General features: G+C 40.7%; 1 protein-coding gene across 3 annotated transcripts in view; it reads right to left on the minus strand.

The window, feature by feature from the left end:
• The window catches only part of LOC148071877 (storkhead-box protein 2-like), a 35149-nt gene that overhangs the window by 7373 nt on the left and 5248 nt on the right, over positions 1–22528 (minus strand). Inside the window, exons 1-2 of one of the 3 annotated variants that reach the window (XM_087798430.1) lie at positions 17265–17507; positions 2872–3024 (exon numbers count right to left, since the gene is read on the minus strand). In XM_087798430.1, coding sequence (XP_087654556.1) covers positions 2872–3024; positions 17265–17472 — 361 coding nt within the window. In that variant the 5' untranslated portion in view covers positions 17473–17507. Of the gene's footprint in view, positions 1–2871; positions 3025–6971; positions 7130–17264; positions 17508–22528 lie in introns of those variants that run through there. The other 2 variants (XM_087798431.1, XM_087798429.1) reach the window with 2 other exon arrangements.

A 22528-nucleotide genomic window follows, 5' to 3' on the forward strand; every position in this document is an offset into this window, starting at 1 on the left:
TGGCTTTGAGGCGAAAGAAACATAGAACTTCCTAAACAAGATCATGTGACAACAGCAACAACAGCATTCAGGAAATTTCCTTTGTCGCAAATAATCTCAATTTCTGGTAAGTTCTTTAAATATCTTTCTTATTCGCCCTCTTCTAATTTGTCTCCGCATTCTCACACTCCCTTACTCACTACCGAGTATAGCTCTCTCTCTTGCTCTGTGTCAGTCTGGAGGTATTACTGGCAGTTACATCATTGCAGCCTTCAGCCCGGGCACAATGATGCAACACCTTGCAGACAGACTGCACATACACAGCGATTGTCCATCCCCCCTTTCGCTCCATCTTGTTGAAAACAGGGCAGAGTCGAGGTAGGGAGGTGGCTGTACAAGCAGGCGGTGTCTGGGAGCTGCTGTGTTTAATTAAGGACACGCTCATCCCGACAATACAAACATGTTTAATAGAGCCCACGTTTTAAAGTGGCATAAGGTACATGGCAGGCTGCTCTACATGCTTGTCAGAAAAGAAAACGTGCTTCACTGGTGGGGCATAATGGGATGCTACCTCACCTCATGTGAACCACTGACTGATCATCGTCCTGTCAGGACAGTTAGCGAAAATAAAAACATCTCAATTAGGATTCTTGTGGACTTTGTCTTTGAAAAAGGGGGAAAAACAGAACCAGATGTTGCTCATACATTGGTGTTGATAGAGCTGGTATGGAATGTCAATTATTTTTGTAGCACTAATCGAAATGCTAATAGCATTAATTGTACAGAGTTGCGAAACATGATTTGTTTTTTAGGTTTCAATACCCACAGCAAAACTTTATAATGTGTGGATTTCTATGGAGAAAAACCTATAACTGAAAAAGGAATTGAACATCAGATTGACTTGTCAGTTAGTAGCAAGTGTCTTTTGAACTGGAAATTATTTGTCATTATTTCTGTTAGAAAACAGTGGAAATTAACCAAAGCTAAAAAAAAAAGAAATTTAAGATATTCTATGTGTAATGTCATTGTACTTCTGAAGTGAAGGTATCGGAACTGATCCATGAATACATGAATGATCCATAAACCAAATAGACAATTTTAGGCAGTGGTCCCCAGCCGTCACGCGACTGACAACTTATTTGGTATCAGGCACCAAACAACATTTATTGCATACTAGATAGAGACTGAGGCATCCTGTACCTACATGCTTACAAAAGCAAACATCTTTAGAGAGCTCTTTAGATAATTAGGAGGGTTGGCGTGGTACTTTCCAACCATGTTCCCAAACTTACATCTATTTGTAAACAAACCAGGTGAATAAAGCCCATTCATGCGAGCAGATTCTACTACAACTGCCAAAATATGGAAGCATAAACATGTGTTTTTTTAAATAACAACCGATTAAGATCAAATTAATATTTAGAGATGGACAAACACTTAGGTACTGCATGTTTCATTCCATTGCCTCCCATCTTTGTCAAGATTGATTGTCTTGTGATGGAGACCCAAACCAAGTTTCTGCTTAGACCTGACATAAGTGACAGACTCCCCCCCAATGTGAGACCAACTCCTACCAGGGAAACAAGCCAGGGGTTGCCAACAATTCAGGACTCTGGTGAGTTGGTTTTCCATTCTGTTTTAGTTGCTTTTAGTCTTTGACAGTCTGTTCAAATACTGTTTAAAATCAAACTCGTCTTTAGGGCAGACATTTTGGAAAATTGCTACAAGTATTTCTTATGTCGTCATGTTACTTTCCATCTTTTCTTAAACCTTAAGCAACCAAATACAGAAAATTAAAAAGGAAAACAGATTTGCCAAAACTGAAGATGGCAATGGACTGCTTGATCCATTTCCCAAACTACACCAATCTTAAGGTTTTGTTTCCAGGCTTAGGCAAAGCTAGCATCCATTATAGCTAAAGCTCCTAAAGTCAGTTTTGTCAAATTAAATCAGACGGCCTTGGCCTCTTCATATGGGTACACCAAAGTAGAAATTGACTCTCTGACGTCTCTTGGGTCTGACATGTTCCTAAACATTATCAGCAATAAACAAAAAAGGTATCCAGGGTTAAACTGAAGACTAATTATTAGAAGCATGTTAATTAACTTGATAGCAGCTGGTCTGGCATCTGTGGTTGTGCGAGTGTGTTGCCCCTTATTACATCATACACATGCACCCGTCCTGGTGACTTGACGCAAAGTTTCTGAAAGGGAACCCCCAAAGCAGATCATTGGTTTACTTGTGCATAAGTCGCACGGCTCCACAAAATATCAAGCACTGTTGGTTTCGCTGCAAATTACCTCCTGTTTATTCCAAAATATTTGTCATTATCTTACGGTTTAGTGGCGTCACAGGCAGAGAGAACCGACAAAGCCTCCGACACGATAGGTCTAAGGCACAGCTGTCGGAACACCCACTCACATCTGGAAGTGTTTCATTAGGATGTCGTATCATTATTGTGAGGGGCCCGTTTTAAAATATGTGACGCACAGAAAACCTTGAAATGGTCTTTTGCAGAGTTTTTTTTTTTTCCAGTCATGGTTGAGAAGGAAGTTCAAGCAATTCCATTGCAGTGATGCCGAGAGCTCCCGAGTCTTGGAAGATACATAACTGGTTTTGAAAAGAAATGTAGCACAACCCCAGGTTGATAGTTTAGGACACGGTCAAAGTCACTCGTGGAAAATAACTTGTTACCTTTTGATTGAGCCTGGAATGGTTTTGAAGAATAATAACCCAATCTTTGTTTTTATTTTTGCGTCTTTCCTAAGGACGGTAAATACTAATCCAAATGCCAGTTTCTGTCTCCCAAAGAACTGGAGTGTGAGACTCCAAGCATGTGTAGAACGACTGGAACTTCAGCAGCACGGTACACAAAGTTAGAAGCCGGCTTACCTGGAAAACATGTCTGCAGATGATCTGTCAGAGCCTCTTGAGTGACAGGCTTATGGGCGGAGTTCATAGCAGAGATAGCCAATAGCAGTACCTCTCCCAGAGGGATGAACTGTGACTGGCTAATAGGGGACATACTGATGGGTGACACATCACCTAAAAGAAAGCAGAGAAATGGGATTAATCAGTGAGAAAACCGATCGACTTCTTGCATCAACATCAACACTATCAAAGAGCAGAGAAGATGGTCATTCACAGAAATGTATTTAAGCCAATAATGGATGAACACATTGATACACAAGTCTGTAAAAACGTCAATCTTGATTTGGTCAAAAAACTGGTTTTATTCCTGCGTTTTCAATTGCCTTGATCCCACCAGGTAGATGCTCTTCTTCCTTTTCTACTTTCTATTCAGTGTCCAGCTCACAGAAAGAAAAATGTGTCCACACACTGTAAGTGTTGCATCAATGTCAGCAGAAAAGGAAGATATTTGTGGTGCTGAATAATAAAGACCTTGGGTTCATAAGTTCAGCACATACACAAGTGCACTAGAACTAGGGATGATGTGCTATTGACCGTTTTAATGTTGTTGTTTAACCAAATATAGGATTAGGGCCGTATCGTTTGAAAGTCTTTTGATACAGGTAATAATACTTATATACCTTCCCTTGTCACTAGTTCCTGAACGATACATTTTTCGATAACAATTTCATAAGATCAATTGTAACAGAAGAAAAGGACCGTTCACATAGTACAAATTAAGTTTCAGCTTTGGCACATGTTGAACTCCAAGCTGTTTTCGTACAGAGAAAATAAATAACAAATAATTCCCAGTGCAAAACAACACTACGTTGGAGGACATAAACAAATATGTTGAAACTATGTTAACCATTTCAATGAAATAATTATATATTTTTTAATTTATCATCCTGTTGTCCATGTGGTTCTTTACAAATCCTTAAAAAACTTCACAACTATGTTTTTCAACTGCATTATCAACCGAATTATCAACCAAGTAACACTTTATAACCATGTTTAACCTTTTTAAATGACACAAGTCTCATGTGAAAACTGACAGATTTTTTTCTTCTACAATGGTTATCAATCAAATACTGTGTGTACCATGTGTCCGTCAACAGACATTACACATGAAATGCTTAAAAACACCATTTTTGTCAGTACATTGCCACAGGTATTGATTGAAGAAGTTACATTATTTTAGTTATTATCAAAAAACTGTTAAATTTATTTATTTAATTTATAAGTATATTTAGTTATTTTTATCCTAATCATTATTTTATTAGAACAAATGTACCTTTTGTTGTATAAAAAAATATGCAAGAATGTGAAGAAATCAAGTTGCTTCATCATCATTTTAATATTAGAAGTGATAAGTCAGCTTTCTTTTCAAACATGAACGACCATCTGAAACACTTGAAGAACAACAGTGGCTGACCACCACACTTGAACATTTAACAGCTGGACATGTCCAAACATGGAAGTTCTTTTTAGAAGACACTAAAAACTGGCAGAATGAGGGTGGCAAGCGTGTTTTTAAGGAAATAAAAACAGCTGAGTGAGGCCATTTCCCATCCCATTTCCATGCTGGTGCTACGTCAGTGATGAATTATAGATATTTGAGCTTGAGATGATTCCCAATATGCTGCTTATAAGGGGACACTGTTCAAGTAAAATATATATTTTATTAATCTGGAGTTTAACTGGAGTGTTTCCATCCAACTGATAGAAAATAAGACAACTTTTCCCAACCAATATTCAGAAGTAAACATTTTACAAAAGCAATGTAGACTAAATGGTAAAAGAGGATGACTTGATTCGTTGAATTTTGCTGTCAACCTTGTACAATTGACTCTTTTTTCTATCAGTATAATCACTTCAAAAGCAGTTTTCTGTCCAGAGAGTGATGAGGCCGCACGCAACATCAATTCACTTAGTCGACTTAAGACTTGTAAAATCTGACTTCTATCTTTTCACTTCAACTTTGGTATTTTATTCTGATAACTTGTACCGCATTATTGACACTACACTGTCTTGGAAAGAAAGCTTTTCGAAGCCCCTACTAGTAGCTGATTTGGCGTTTCGAAGACCGCCAGATTAAACTGATTAAATGTTGAGATTGCATTGACCTAAATTATTCCATTCAGTGCAAGTCATCAGAGTAAACTTGGGGGATGCCAAAATGTATCGCGTTGCGCAATATTAACTAGGATTATGCATTTGTATAAAGAATTACAGTAGGTTGGTAATTTTTAATTGCTCATTTTATTGTAGCTTTTATGGTAAAAAAAAAAAAAAGTCTGAGCACTCGTGCATTAAGACCATAAACCGCTGAGAAAGAGACCAAGACGATAGACCACTGAGACAAGACCGACAGACTACTCCAAATTGGTGCCTAGATCAAAAGAAGTTTCAAGAATCACAAGTCTACAATATTGAACGTACGTTTTATTCCGAGTCCCTAGTGAATGACTGATCTTGTAACATGGCTAATGTGACCTCTAACTTAAGTTAAGAGTCTCGTTAAAAATGTCACGTTCAAAGGCGACGGTAGGAATGAAAGTTGATCATCAATCGAGAGCCATTGTTCAGATTGATTTCTGTCAATACTGTGCCCCATTGTCATTAACAATAACCAAGATAAGAAGTTCTGAGTCATTTGCTTGTTCTATGCTGAACCTTAAACTCAGGGCCTTAAGTTACGAAAGCTTCTGGTCTCTGGAAAGCCAATCAAACTAGGAACTGGCCCTTTGGCCCCACACGACTTCCATTTTAAAAGGATGTCCCTCAAAGGAAGGACTGTGACTTAAAGAACCCCTTAGACCGGTTATTACTCTGATCAATCATCCTCATTGATCACATACACTTGTCAACAAGATCTCAAGTATAGATAGACCTTCTCAGCTACTTTTTGGTTTGCTGTAGATTGTAATGCTAAACAATTGTATTCAATATTAAGGAAAGTAAAGCATTCTACCTCATGGCATTTGGATTTATTTGTGTTAATGTTCATTGTGCATTCAGTGTCTGAGGCTTCTCAAACGCTAGATGCTATTTATACGATTATATGATACTCTGATCTTTAAGTCTATAATCTGTGTTTTATCTCCTGAACATGACACATAGTTCTGAAACAACGTTGAGAAGCCACGATCTCTCAATATCATGCGTGTGAGAGCTTTTTGATGAATCGAGCGTCGAAGGAAACCTTCACGACTGTGCGAGGGAACTACGTTTGATGGAGGGATTTCACATTTGTCATCTAATATTCAGGTCAAAATGGAAGATTCCTTTCCCCGCACAGGACTCATGGCACTAGCGGTGTTTAGCACATATCACGGAAGTCACATCGCAGACTAGGGATTCGATGAAGCGTCAGCTGTTGAGGATCACTTTTGCCTCCCCGAGTGTGTGTCGGCACTGCGGTGTCGGCAACACAGCTCAGATGAATGTAAGCAAGAGCCATTTTGTAGTAGCAGCTGTTAGCTTGCAGCCCTGTTCACTCCGTTACTACTACACTGTCCAAAAACCAGAGTCAGAGAGGGAGAGAGGGGGAGGGCTGGAGAGAGGGGGGGGGGGAGTGTGAGGAGACGTTGGGAGGCAAATGAGGGGAAGAAGATGCGATGCAGAGAAAGGATCTTTAAAAGGCAGAGAGTGGCGAGATGATAGGAAGTCAGACAGGGATCGGGGGAGCATTGATGACCATGTCTCTCTCACTGCAGTGGTAGTAAACAATCAGCCAGCCTCCTTTGTCCAAAGCGCTAAACCACACCCCCTCCTTTTGTCATTCTCTCCCTCCTTCATCCCTCACCCCCTCTATCTCTCCATCCGTCCCTCGCTTCTTCCATTTCTTCGCCGTGTAAAGTACCCGGATATGATTCCATGTTAGCATGCGGGCATGTCTGACCATCTGTCAGCCATCACTCCTCCTGTCACATCCCCGTCTTCCTTGCAGCTGTGATGCTTTGCTATGACACCCCCCTCAGCCCCCCCACACACCTCTCAATCCCCTGCTAACTAGCATCAATGCTAATAGGCTAACTAATGAACGAGTCCACTCGACAGACGCAAAGACGGATCCATACCTCGGCTTATCGTGGACCACAGTTGGAAGAAATGAAAATAGAATCCGGTTTAAAAGGACCAGAGTAGTCTCAGATGGTAACGCAGCTCTCTCTTACACACACACACACACACACCACAGACACACACACACTAGCTCTTCTCTATGTCACACACACACTGAGCTCCTCCCCCTCTACTCACACACTCACAGGCGACGTCCTCCACTGTTCTCACGCGCATACACACACACACACACACACACACACACACCAAAGCACCCTCCCCTTCTTTCCCACACACACACACACACAAATGAGCATTCAGTCATAGGCTACCCACAATCCTTTGCGCCACACAAAGACAAGGGGGTGTGACCAATCACACACTGCCTCACTCTGCAGCCGTGGTTTTCTCCCCCCCCCTCCCTCTCACTGAGTAATGCTCACAGACATACAAGCTTGTGGGCGGGCTGCCGAGAGGGTCGTCATGACAACGCATCCCAAGTTGCTCTTTGTTGCCGTCACTTGTATGCACACACACACACACTTTGCCTTTTAAGAACTCTAAAGCAATATCTCTTTCTCGCTGCCGTGTGCGTCGTCTGCACATGCTCCCTGCGCCCGGTGTTGCAGTACTGCAGCTCGGTTCTGGTGTGACCCAGTTTGAACACTCGGGCTGATGTAGGACACACACACACACAAGCCTGCACACACACAGTGAAACGAGCAGCACTATGCAGCAATCCTTCAAAGATAAACAATTAAAACAAATCTTATCTTATGATAAATCACATGTAAACTTTATTTAGACAACACAAATGATCAACCGTTCCGTGGTCCGATCCGATCCGTTACATCAGGACTAACAATTCTTGGATCACTATTTCAGCCTCTCTCTTATCAAATAAATAGTTGTTGACCCATTTAAAAAATGCATAAAAAAAGAGTTACGCCAAAAACCATACGCCAACCTATGAGATGCTATTTAACAAGTTAGTCATGTAAGAAAAAAAGCTACATTTAAATTAATATTTTGTGGAAGAAACAAAAATGTTCAGAAAACCTACATCAACAGGTCAGTGGAGAGTTGAACCCAAATGTGCCATTAGAGCGGATTACCATATGAAAGAGGGAACAGGCCAGTTGGGACTTGTTGAACTCGACTGGACTGCGGGGGTTAAAGAGCTGACAAGAAAAAGGGGGGAGGGGGACTCTTTTCTTTCAGTGGTCCTTGGGTTAAAAGTTTCAATGCAAGCTTCCACAAAACCCTGAAAGGCACTTGACAAGGTTTTGGGATGCATTGTTAAAGTCGGACCGAAGAAAAGTTGCTTCTTTTTTTATTTCAAAATGACCTAAAAAAAACACACATCGACACTTTACAAGTCAAACAACATCCCCTGAATGTATCGACGCAGACTTTTGCATAAGATTGAAGATAAGAACTTGAGTCTTAGATAACCTGTTTAAATGTGTGGCTGACGTGTCAAATGAAATGTTTTTGTCGGTATAAATGCTTTTGCCGCTTTTAAATCTTTTTCCCCGTTTCCAAACTGTGAAGATGGAGTCATGTTAAGTGTCAAATACACTGAATTGTTGTACACTTGCCTGGCCTGTGTGTAACATCGTAAATATCTGGAGAAGTTATGGTGAACACACTTAAAAAAAACAACAAAAACACAAACCTGGTGGGCAAAATTAAATCTATATTGTTGACATGAATGTGGACTAATACAAGTATCAAGTTGATATTACAGATCTTTAAAAATATATCTTGTGGGTCATGTTAGGGTCCACCAGCTCAAGCTAGGTTGCCTGGCCTATGTATCCAGAAGGTCTTTAGTCGCACCAGAGGAACTGAGAGCTAGGATGCAAAAATTCTGGAAAAACAAGAAAGGAGGCCACACAATTCAAACAGAAGGTCAGGAGCATAATCTAGAATTAGGCTGTACAGTTGAGGCCTCAACAACTTAGAAAAAAGAAAGAAAACTTGACGCAAGACCCATGACATGATATTTATAATAGCTATCTATATATAGTGGCTGATCTTGGTTCCAACAAGCAAAAAACGTGTTGGGTGTATGAAATGTATTCTTGTGAACGTTGCAGGCGGAATGCATGCCCAGTGTTTGCTAAAGCAAAATTGGCTCGACCATGAACAAAAGTTGATCTCACAGAGAATCTTCATCCATCGGCACTGGCAAGCCGGTTATTTGTAGAGATTAATATTACTGTTTGACTAAATATTAAAAGAGTCATCAGTGAAATCTGCCAGAAAGAGAGGGGTCTGTCCAGTCCAGATCAGTCCGAGATCCTTCCGCAGGTAGAGAAGTTCCGGTATTTGGGGGTCTTGCTCACAAAAGTGGAAAAGACTGAGATTATCAGGAAAAGCAAAAGTCCCTTTTGGCATTGCTCACAATCTTGTCCATGTTGCTACCCTTGTCTATGGTCCAAAACTTTGTGTAGTGACCAAAAGAACACAATTGCGCACACAAGTGAATTGAAGAGCTCATTTATTCAAGAGACTAAATTTAAGGGAAGTATAACTGCTTGTGTTCCGACATCAGAGTCTTAGACAGGATTTTTAGGATGCGACAGAAAGCATTCCTCCGGAGGTTTAGTGAGTATATCCAACCAGAAAGAGATTTTCTCCGACTACAACCAAAAGAACCCAACATTGGATAAGTAGTAAAAGATGTATGTATGGTGAAAGCATCCAATAGAATCCTTAAATGAGCGTAATCTGTAGTTTTCGGTGGTGACTTGTTTTGAGATTAAACGACTGGAGATACAGCATAGCCAATAAAAGAGATTTTCAGTTTGAAAGTATAGACAAATATCCAAAACTGCAACCTTAACAAGCCTGAATAACATTTTTTCGAAAAAAACGTTTTTCCTAAAAACAGAGTAGTTTGACATGTCTCGCAATAGTTTTGCTACCATGAAAAACTGTAAATAAGGAAAACGATGCGATGCTTCCCTTTCGTTTTTTTCCGCGCTTCGATGCTGACACGATCGGAGAAAAACATCACTTATAAGGCTCGGTTTCGCGGGACTTGCATCGGTTTCCCGCGAAACTGAGCGACATCAGATGTGAAGATGAAAAGTACTTACAATATGTTGCTTTAGCAAAGCGTGTTGAAAGAGATGAGTGACTGGATCACTCACGGTTGAGTAACGCTCATATGCTAGTCTTACTTCCGTGTATAAACTGAGCCTCGCTAAGTCGGTTCGGCTGGCAAAATGCGTTGCCATAGCAACCGAGCCTAGCAAGCTGCGCCACACAACTCACAGACATAAACGACAACAAGACATAGAAGTACAAACTGACAACTTTACAGACGTTAAAACTGATTGGTCAAAGTGCGCATTTAAGAAATGCTCGACTTATACAATAAAAGAATTATGAAACATCGGACATGTTTTCGATATGCACGTGCCAATATCACGATGTTTGTTCGATACATCATGCAGCTCTAATATTTATAATTTAACACAACTTTGAATCAATCAATCCCAAATAAATCACACTAAATGTGATGTTTACCAGAACAATGGGGGTACTTTTGTGGCGGGTCATTAAGAACCTCTACAAAAAGAAGCTTTTCTCAGGCCACATCTGTCGAGTCAGCCTCAGTTCTGATTGGTCGACGTGGACAAGAGTGGACATAATCCAACGACAAGAGGCTGAATGAGTCTTCTGGAACATGTAAGGATGCATTAAGGGCACGAAAGGTCTTCTGTGTGTGCGTCAGGGACAGGCTGTCCAGCAGTAATCTGTAGGGCTGGCGGTCAGGTCGGAACAGCTGGGAGTGCAGATGACCTCTCTGTCCCTCGCTTTGTCATTCGGATTTTTTTTTTTTTTAATACACAGCTAAGTGGACGACGCAAAGCTGGCTTGTGATTGAGGGAATGAAATTCGGCAACGACGAGGGCGGAGTGGAAGCTCCTCGATAATTCTTTGGGTCACGACTGACCAAACAGCATTCAGTGACCGTTGAAACCTTCCAAGGCTAAATCTGGATTTTGAGTCATATTTTTAAGTCGTATGATTGATTAATTTGCTCCACAACACATTTTGATAACATTTCAAGAAGTTTTGAAAGTGAGATCGTCAGAGTACCATCTGAATACACAAATCTTTTTGAAGAATTTGTTCACCTATGTGCAGAAAGCTGTAGCATCTTTTTCTTTGCTACAACTGTGTTTGCTGGAGTCAAGGTTCCAACAGTACTATTACAGAAAAAAAGATGTATTTTATTGTGGCAATAATATTGGGGAAATTAAAATCTGGTTGTAATTAAGCTGCTTTACAAATACAGTATATGTGTTTTTTATTTTATTTTTTTAGTTTGTTCTTTATGGCATCTTTACAAACACTTGCATTTTAAATTAATATACATGCATTAAAAAACACAGCAAAAATCTTCCCATTTCCTTTTTTCCATACAAATATGTATGTACTAAAATGAACCAATACTTAACTTTCATCTTACAGTACATTTATATCCAACATCTACACTGAATTAAGGCAGGACAATGTGGGTCCTCCCCCTGAGGCCGGACCCTGTGGCTCGACTCTCCCTTCTGACTTGTTTCCGAACAAGCGGTGGAAAATTGCTGAGTGAACGAATGAATAAATAACCACGTCTTAACAAGGCCATTTCGCCAGAGAGACCCTTTTCCCCCCCCCCCATTTCTTAGTTTGGGTGACCATTCATTAATTAGGATATTTTTAGTTTAAGCGATAACGATGCCTGACCTAGACTTGAATGTCAATTACCCACAGCCGTACATTATATCACCGCACATGTGTGCGTATGCAAGTGTGCATGAGGGAACAGAGAAGACAGGAACCAGAAATAGCCCCATCCGCTGCAGTCCGCTTCAGGGGGTTGGCCCATCTAAACCAGGCCAGGGCCACGGCCGATCTGATTGGTGGAGACACCACTAGAGAACGAGTCTATGACAAGTAAGGGATGTCGACTGTAAGAGCCTTCGTGTCCATGTGTGTATGTGTGGCGGCCATGTGGGTATTGTAGATGAGTTTTAATTCCATTACAAGACGGAAGGACCCATTACATCAGCTTTGTGCTTACGTGGATAGATGTGTGTGTGTGTGTGTGTGATGCGCCAGTTTGCCGGTGGGTCCGGCAAAGCAAGGGTTAATGAGTTCACAATCCCAGCATGCACGTCATAAGCCCAACTGTAATGCATCAAACACGTTGTGAAAGAATATGAAGAGGAGGGAAGGGTAAAAAAAAAAAAAAAAGGAGGAAGGCCACGTCATAAGTGCTTAACAATATCACACACACACACACACACACACACACACACACACACACACACACACACACACACACACACACACACACACACACACACACACACACACACACACACACACACACACACACACACACACACACACACACACACACACACACACACACACACACACACACACACACACACACACACACACACACACACACACACACACACACACACACACGACTGTGGTCAGTCATCCAGTCTTTGTCGTGACCAATGTTCCTAAACTTTGATTTGGACTGTTGGGTTCGCTTCCCATGATCATCTTAGTTTAACGTACTGTATCTTCCTCTCTATATAGATATAGATACAGTATACACACGATTGTGAGAGGGAAAAGTACTAGGAGGGAACGGTTATTTCTAACCCTTATTTAGGGCTGCACGATATATCGAAAAATATCAATATTCCGATATTGGCACATGCGATATGCATATCAAAAACATGTGTGTTAATTTTTTATTGGATAAATCAAGCATTTCTTAAATGCGCACTTCAACCAATCAGTGTCACGTTCTGTTGTGAATCGTCAATTTGTACTTATACTTCTTTGCGGCGCAGCTTGCTAGGCTCGGTTGCCATGGCGACGCGTCTTGCTGGCGCGCTGATTTAGCCAGATCAGTATTTACACGGAAGTAAGACTAACTTATGAGCGCTACTCAAACACGAGTGATCCAGTCAGCCGCTCATCGCTTTCAAACCCCTTTGCTAAAGCAACATATTGTAAGTACTTTTCATCGTCGTTTTCAGCATTTTTATAAGATCGCAGAACTTACCTAACAAGTGTAAATCTGTCTGTCTTTGCAAATGAGCCAAGTTGTTAGCGTCAGGTCATTTATAAACTGTTATGTGTGCGTGTACAGGAAGGTGGTATTTATTATTGATTTGGTGATATTGCTACACGCCGGAAGCTCCTCTCTGATGTCGCTCAGTTTTGCGGGAAACCGATGCAAGTCCTGCAAAACTGAGCGTTATAAGTGATATTTTTCTCTGATCATGTCGGCACCGAAGCGCAGAAATAAATGAAAGGGAAAAATCGCATAGTTTTTCCTTATTTAAACCTCCAGACCTCCCCTACAGCACTCGCGCCTGCATGCACATGGCTACGTTTTAAGTTGAAATAAAAATAGATCGCATTAATATCGATATCTATCTATCTATCTATCTATCTATCTATCCATCTATCGTGCAGCCCTCCCCTTATTAATACTTTTCTATTCCACAGACGACAATATTTACTTCATACTTAAATGATTTAATTTTACTTGTGTAAACTTGATGTTACAGAATACTGGCTTTATGTACTTCCATGGATCATTTATGCAAGTGTGCACGTGTTTATCATGTGAAAATTACGTGTTTCAAGTGATTTATTCAGGTCCACATTTCTACCGCTTTTACTAAAGTATTCATAAGAGCCTTATCCACAAATATGGCCACTTCACCTCCTCTTTTATTAGTTTTATTGTTATTTTAATATTGGTTTATATAGGTTTTAGAGTGACACTCGTACTTGAAAAGGTCAATTACCTGCCTAACTGAGATGGAAAAAAAACAAAATTTCTTACTCAAACATTCTGTAAGGCTGCAGTAGCATCGAGAATATTTGTGCATCTCTTGATGCATGTGAACCTTGTTGGCGTTTGGGTTGTCCAACATTTTTTTAATAGAACTTAAAGAAGAAGAAAAAAAAATTCTAGATAAGATGAAGCTTTGAAAAGTTTAGGTAATTTCTGGGTGTAAACATTTAAAATGTTTCCATACGCGTCACCAAAGCTAATAACCTTAGATTTGTGATTTACCAACTTTCTATCACGTTTGAACTCTATAACCATGAGAGCGTTCCATCTCAATTCAAACTCATTCGACCAAATCATATTACAGCAAAACTCATCCAATAGTTAGACAAAAATATTGATTCTTGTACACAAAGTCACAAAGGTACTAAATATTAGCCGAAATGACTTCCTCTGCTCCATTTCCCTGACCATGAGGCACTTAAAATGATCTGACTTTCTAAAAAATCCACAGTGGTTTTAATGCAATAATTCTGCCGCTGCCTTCGAACTGATTTTATGTGCTACACGGCGCTGGAAAATCTGTTAAATTGCTACACTTTGAGTCACCGTAGTATTACTGCCCGAGTCGCCATATTATTACATATTACTCGGCTTGGAATTAGAACCTTGTCTCGCCTATCCTCTAGTTTGTCCAGCTTTTCCTGGTAGAAACCCTCTACTGAGTAGAGTTAGAATGGTCAAGACAGTGTAGCCTGTAACATTACACCGACTGCCTCTTCCTGAAACACAAGAATCCAATCGGACTACAAGTACTTCGGGAACCATCTTTTTCTGATTGATTGAGGAAGACAGAATTCAAAGTCGGACCATCATCTGGGACTGCGAATTGTTAAACTTCCTGATGCCTAAATGGCTTGTTAACATGACAAAATCCTGCGTCATCTTGGCTGAATCAAGTCGGGGCTGCAAAAGAGATCACAACCGATGCATCAATACAATATCAAAATGATCCAGCCGCACACAGGCAGATTATGTGAACTAGAAATATTCCCAGAAGCACAGGGATGATCAAACTAAGATGGGGATGATGCTGAGGATAAAGAGGGGGAAAGGATAAAGCATCGTCACACACATGTATGAAGTGGGGGAAAAAAAAGAAAGTAATTCCTTTTGATTCCCAGACCGGACAGCACCATCAACCACTTTCCCAGTAAACTGCACGAACTGAGGCTGGACTATTAATGGAGTTGGCCCACATGTCGCTGCAGAGAGAGAGCTGGCTGAGGCGGGGATAGAGAGTCGTGATGCAGCGTTCGGATGTGGAATTTGATCCCATGGCGTGTCACAGAGCTCATGTCCACCAGACTCAAATCTATTTTGCCTGAAGAATCTAATCACATTGTGAAAGAGGTTGGGGCTGATGATTTCCTGTTGGCATGATCGCCGACTGTAGTTTCGATAAATAGACCAGAGAGACGTCACAGCAAATTGCAATTTAAGATTGACCGTCATCTTTAATATGTTTCCCAAGATGTCCTATTTTTAGATGTACTACCTTTTGGATATGAATCCTTAAATTCTTTGTAACAGAGTAAACAAGACAAATGTTCTTCGAGCTGGCTCGGGCATCTTCTAGGAAGACCTTTCAGGTGAAGTACTTTGTGCTGGATCTGGAAAAATTTAAAAAGTGGCCTGAACCACGGTTTCACAGTCTGATACTGGTATGTGGGGCATTTGTTCCTGGGCCAAACTGAATCAATAATTTACTTTTTATAAATGATTAGAGTCAACAATTGAAGGAAACATCTAAACATTAGTTAATATGCTGGTCACGCCATATCATGAAAAAGAAAGCCTACATAAAACGCACTAACGCAACAAAAAAAAAGGTTGGTGGCCCCTTGTGTTAGAGGGTCGATGTCTCTCTGTTGGGAGTAGGTTTCTTGGCCGTAGATCTTTTGTCATACATCATACCATTGAGATTACGTCTTATTTCTTAACAATGCACACTATTGTTGGAGTCACATCAGGCCACAAATCAGCTGATTTTGACAATCCAGATAATAACTGGCAGAAGGAAAAATCTTCGAATCAAAAGGAAATAAACATGGCCATCATGTTTGGATGTGAATGAAATAATTCAGCCAAATTGCTGAAGAGAGAAGCCAAGAAACTAATTTAAAAAAAAAGGATGAACTTTGGGTCTGGTATTACTTTACTAATTGTACCAGTCAGACTGTGTGTATGACAAAACGGTGATGCAGAGAGAGTGGTGTGAGTGGAAGGGTATATTTAACAGAATAGCGATATGTGAAAGACATACTATGGTGTTATGAAATAGCAACCACTTGAGTCTGAACACTTAAAGTGTTTATTATAATGGTTATGTTTTCAAACAGTTCAAACAGAAGACTAACACTAGCAGAAGACTATGGCATCAGTAAGAAAAATGTAGCTACTGCGAAATAAATGACTACACAGTGTCACTAACCACTTGCCTAACCTGCTCCAGAGAATCTGACTACAACTTTAAATGTTGGTATCCAGCGATTCGATTCCACACCATGACAATCTTTGCCAAGAGACCCATTCTAAAAAAAACTCTAAATCCCAAAACACATGTAGATTGAATAGAGGATTTAGCTGGGTAAAGCAAACAGAATATCTAAGTACTAAAAGCATCTGAAAAACACTGGCACAGAACCACCATCCCATCCTTAAGACCTCAGTGAGGTTGCTATGAGACCGGAGGAAGTTCTTAGAGAAACACTTCTCAGTTCTGGTCATCTTATGAACTCAATCTGACACAAAAGAAATCCCTCATTGAAAACTCTTCAGTGGTGGACAACCACTGTGATTCTATTCAGTTCTTCTCCCTTAGAGGGCTTCCTGACCCATGGGAACCAAACCCAACTCCTTCTTTTCATCACAGATGATTGATGGTTGTGAAACCAAACTTTCCTCTATATACCCATGAATCAAGGAACATTCCTCGCCACTGACAGTGATGAATGCACACAGTCTACTAAATGACGTGAAGTTATAATTTGATTATATGTACATTGGTGCTCATTTTTTTGCAAATAATAAGGACATCTGCGTCTCCAATTTATTTGACTGAAATATTAAAGAATTTCGGCTTGAATTCGGTTTTAAATCATTGCTATATCGCATCTGCAATGATTGAGAATTGATGATCCGGATCACCATGTAATCGTTTCTGTGGTTGAAGGACAAACAATTCTCTCTGAAGCTTAACTGAATCTGAAAATAACCCTGATGATGTCATCCAGATAATAGCACAGTTCTCTCCTGGGCAGACTAAAAAAAAAAAAACACTCCGCAGCAGCCTAGATTCGTGAGAATGGAGTGTGAAGTAGTAGAGTATTATATTAGTTTGGAGTTGTAGTTACTACTAAAGTGTGTGGGTACTCTTGTGACGGGATCACTACAAGCGAGGTACCTTTGTGGATGTACGCGGGTGGACTCTGGCACATGTACTGAGGTGGGCAGTGGCTCCTCTTGCTGCTTTTGTGGGTCCGGTAGTCCTTCTCACTCCGAGAGCGTCGGGTCCGGTGAGGCTCCGCTAAAGCTGCCGGGACCATCAGACGCTCCGACAGTTCGGAGCTGGGCCATGCCCGCCTAAGTGTGCTGCTGCTGGCCTTCTTCATCCTCAGCAGGTGAAGGACGACCAGCAGACAGCAAATGTCTCCGCGAGACTTCGGGTCACACTTGTCTTTTGTAAACCAACTGAAATTTTGGGCCAAATAATTTGACCCCCCCCCCCACCACCACCAAAGGCAGCTTTTCTCTGGACCTCACGTGAATTCCATTCTGAACCGCCGGCAGGTGATTAGAATTCAACAGTGAACATTAAATATCCATTCTGTGGTGAAAGTCTGTTCGTTCGGGTTTCATGGTTGATCATGTCACTATTGACACAACCATTAAATCTATGGGGTGTATTCGGTGGAAATCAACATCAAGGCCCTTTTCTTTCCCTTCTGTGCCCTCACGAAAAAATCATCAACACAAAAAATGCTTCAGTACTCCAAAACATACTTGGGAAAAAATAGACACTCAGCAAGGTTTCAACAGCGCTTCCACGAAGGCTAGCACGTTAGCCTAGCCTGTGCTCATCATCGGGCTCTTGTGGTCCGTCAGCAGAAGCGTGAGGACGGCGGACCATCCCCTCGAGTAGGTCAGCAGAGGTTGCGGAAGAATAAAAAAAGGCGAGCTTCATCTGGTCGAGCAGGTTAAAGCCCGTGCGATGAAGCGTGGAAGGGAGGGGATACAAAAGAAATCTAGAAAAGGGAGGAGAGAAGAGCCGATATCCATGTGAAAAACACTCTCCTCTAACATCCATCCATGATTGATCACTCCCTTTGAGGAAAAAAAAAAAAAAAAAAAGATGACACCGAGATGGAACAAAGCAAACGTTCGCCGACGCTATAAAATACAGATATTTCTCCAGAAATGATAAGGAAACAGCCTTCACAGAAAGGGTTAATCCAGAGCAGAGCGAGTGCTGCCTCTGCTTCTCCTTTGTCTTCTCGCTCGTCTCCTCGCCTCGCTCTCCCTGCCCGCGCTCACTCTGACGCGCAGTGTTGTTGTGGGAGAGCAGGAGGAGCAGGAGCAGCAGGAGGAGGTGGAGGAGGAGGAGGGGAGTCCTGTCACTCAGCTAGTATCCTATTCGTCTGCCCACCCCCTTGTTTCCCCCTGTTGTTACAGCTGAATGCGGCCCATTCACAGAAAACAGCCACAGGCATCCACACATGGAAATCCAATAGTCAATCTGATGGTTCGCCAGCATTTAATACATTTATCCCCGCGAGTGTACGACTGCGAGCGTTAACTCCTCTTGGACGGCGGCCAGGAATTCACGGAACCGGCCAATCGGCTGCGGGCTCTTAAGAGTGACTCTTAAGTTAGTAGCTCGCTGACCAAATGTTGCAACCCACACAGCAACACGGGCAACAGCCTTTTTCCCAGAGAGTTACTAGGCTTCATCTCAGCCAAAGCACCTTCAAGCCTCCTGCCATGCCGTCATCCGGGTCATTACACGTCACAGATTAAAATAGACATGCATCTCTGTGTGACTTTGAGGGACTTTCAACACCGGCGGGTGAATGCCTCGAAAATATTTCTGCCGTCATCAGGCCAAACATCTTTAAGTGAAAATGTCCTTTTGATTCAACAGCTACAAGGTCAATTATGGCATAAACAGCGTAATCTGTGTACAGACTTGGAGGGATAACAAGGACTAAAGATACATCCGCCTAAGAGGTACATGTTCCCAAGAACGGCTCCTGGTTATGATGTGCTTACAACCATGACGGGTTTGCTACAACGCATACTTGTGTTCATGCTAGCAGACAATACCACTTGTTGACTACTAAAGATGCTAAGTAACAATTACCACACATCTACTAACAGATACCTGACTAAGGTATTCATTGGCTCGATGAGTTCACCATAGCATGAGATATGAGTATTCAACAAGCCCTGGATATGTTATAGCCAGGGGTACAGTTACAGCTAATTTAAATACAAATGAAAAGTAGAAAATGTTAAAGTATTCTTAACATTTCCTTCTGCTGTACCGGAAGTGTACGGGTTATCAGAGGTTCAACATAAAATAAGTGAGTCTTGTAAAAACACGTTTATACGTCAATTAAATTCGAGGTACAAGTTGCTTTCTCAACCAGTCTGTTTCCTCGCTTAAGATTATTTCCCAACAATTTGTCAAGCCAGTGGATGAAAGTTATTAGAAACAAGAAAAATAAACTACAATAACAACAATGCAGAAAGCCAGAAAATTGGGTTACAAAGCCACTAAAACGTGCCGATATTCGCTTACGGTTTCCCAGATTTTATCGTTCTTAAGCAGGGTTTAGCTAAGAAGTTGAACTATGACACCCGTGTTTTCTAGACACATACGTAACTGCTTTCTTAGGGGAAACGTTATGTTCAAGCCAAAGGAGCTTTGTAAAAAGCTCTTAGTGGGAGCTGTCCACCATGGTGGTTCTGAAACTGCATTCATCAATCGATCATCCACCTCTTTATCAGCTTATATCAGTGCAGTCTTTGGCAACACTCTTATAAAGAGTAGCAAGTGGAGCTTCAGTAGACTTTATTTACATTAGTTTTCGTGATATCTGTGAAATGCCATGAGTTGAATCGTTTTCCTCTCCTGCCACCATGTGTTGTTTTAGATTGTCAGCCAATCACAGCCCTGGATTGAATGAAGTGGAACTTTTGTATGACGTCACTTAAATTAACGTCTGTCTTATTATACACACACGTAATTATATGTAGTACTATTAACATTTAATTCAATTTAAAAACATTTCTCCAGGGAGCATTGTTTGTTTGTTTTTTTAAAAAGTGAAGTATTTAAATTTCACTGAGGAACTCGATCACTGAGCATTCGGTGGCTAGGAAGGCTGTTAAGAGTGGGTTCACTTGATCTTACATTTCCTCTTTATTGAAAGATCTTCTTAATGTCAGAGCAAATCTGGTGAACACATCCTTCTTTCTACAGCTTTCTTAAACATACTCTAAAGAATATAAAAGGCACTTAAGAGCTTCTTAACATATATGGGAAACCTGACCATTTTCATAATTCCAGAGCAGATTCTGAATCAAACGGTATCGATTAAGAACCCTGTAAATCAAAATTGAATCCATTTAGGAAACTGGCTTTGATAGCCTGCCCTTATTAATTATTTGAGTCGCAGATAAAATAATTTAAACCATTTTATAGAGTGGTAAAAACCCTCAAATATCTGTGGAAGCTCATGTTGAGTAGAGTTGCGTTTTGGAGCTTTGACTAAACTGCAATTTGCATGAACAGCCAGCAGAGGACAGCAGAGCAGAAGCGGTATACTTTAATTTCGCATGACAAAGCTGTAGGAAACAGAAGTTTCTCAAATAAGCAAAGGGTTTTTTATTTTTCTAATTGCAAAAACAGTAAAAACATATTACAAGAATGTCATAAACGCATCCAGAGTTGAGAAACGTAGATAATTATTAACCAAATAGGCAGTAATATGTTTATTTTAGTATTAAAAAATACATACATTTTCCACGTTAAACATTTTAAAAGCGTGGCCTCAACTGAACTGGTCACTTGGGTGAGCGCATACTGGTTCGCGTTGGCTTTGTCCGGATGACATCTAGTGGACAGACGCCTTAACTGCACCTCACTTTAATTCGCAATGTTCAATACTGTTGACAACCTTTTTTAAATTCACAAGATTTTCGTCAATTATTAACATTAATTATCACTTTGCCATCATTACAATGAAGTTTAATGGAATAGAGATTACGAAACCTTAAAATTCTTAAATATCTACTTGGATTAAACCATTAATATAACAAAGGGTGATGGAGATGCTAAAAGTTGCACCCCCAGATGTTGCCCTTACAACCGATTTTCATAGATTTCTAATTCGATTTGCGCACGTGTTTACAGAGACTCGTATACAACTTGATGAGGGAATGTGGAGATCACCGCACTCGCTTCAAAGTTCTACATAAAAATAATTAAAAAGGGGAACCGAATTTTTAAAAGCCATGTGAGGAAGATCCAGGAAAGAAGCCTGCAGGCATGCGCAGCCACACACGTGCACACACAACACCAGAGTGGTAGAAGTAATTTTCCTCCCGATGAAAGGCCCGGCTCCATTACCTTTACAAGTGACTTCATCTGTTTGTACAAGGACATGAGTGTGTGTGTGTGTGAGTGTGTGTGTGTGTGAGAGAGATAGGGCCACAATCACCAAAGGAGGGGCACACAAGAAAAACAGTCTGCAGCTGGAACCTGATATTCCGGCAAACGCATTCCTGCTGCCAGGCTCGCTGCATCTACAGACCTGCCGAAGTGCCCTTGAGCCAAACGTGTGTGCCCTACAAACACAGTCGTTGGTGTCATCGGTTTTTAAAAATCGGACAAATGAATAAACAAGGCGCTTCTGGGAGGGGGTGGTTAATAAAAATGGCCGCCATCAAAGAGGTTATGAAATAATCTGTCTGTTAGAACTAAAATTACTCATCTTTTATGTGACTGAATGTTAATATCACAGGTGACAAAGTGGTAAAGACCCAGCATGTTAACGCAAGTCACAAAGTTTGAACCCGAATTTAGGAACTTGCCCTAAGCCAATATCCTTTTTAAATCATGTTTTTTTTTTGGATTAATTGAATTGTGCTTTAAAATTTCATGTAAAAATAAGCTCCTTGGCAGAGGTGTGCGCTCTCTGTATATATATATTTGCGAGTGATTTAAACTATACAATGATAAATGATTGTCCTTCTCTGAAACGTTAGCCGCTCCTGTTCAAAAGATGCGACTCATAGTGAAACTTAAGAATATACCTTCAATTATTAACAGGACAAAAGCGATGCGATATGGCACAGTCTCATTTAATGCGCAGTCCTGTTGCATTTCCATTCTTACCTTTGCCCAGGAGGTTTTGTTTCTTAGCTAAATAACTCAAAAACGGATTAACCTTTTAACACAAAATCTTAAGGAAATCTTAAGTAGCCGATTATTAAATTTTGATGGTTATCTGGACTCCATACGATGGTTAGAATCTTCCGTGACATGTTTAGAAATTGATAATGTTGACAAACATAATCAAGATAAAGAGATAAATGATTTGTATACTGAAGAAAAAAAAAAAAGAAAAATCACTGGATACGCTTGTAAGTAGTAAATAGTCA

The sequence above is a fragment of the Callionymus lyra genome, chromosome 9 (genome assembly GCF_982586985.1).
Source record: "Callionymus lyra chromosome 9, fCalLyr1.hap1.1, whole genome shotgun sequence".
Lineage (NCBI taxonomy): Eukaryota > Metazoa > Chordata > Actinopteri > Syngnathiformes > Callionymidae > Callionymus > Callionymus lyra.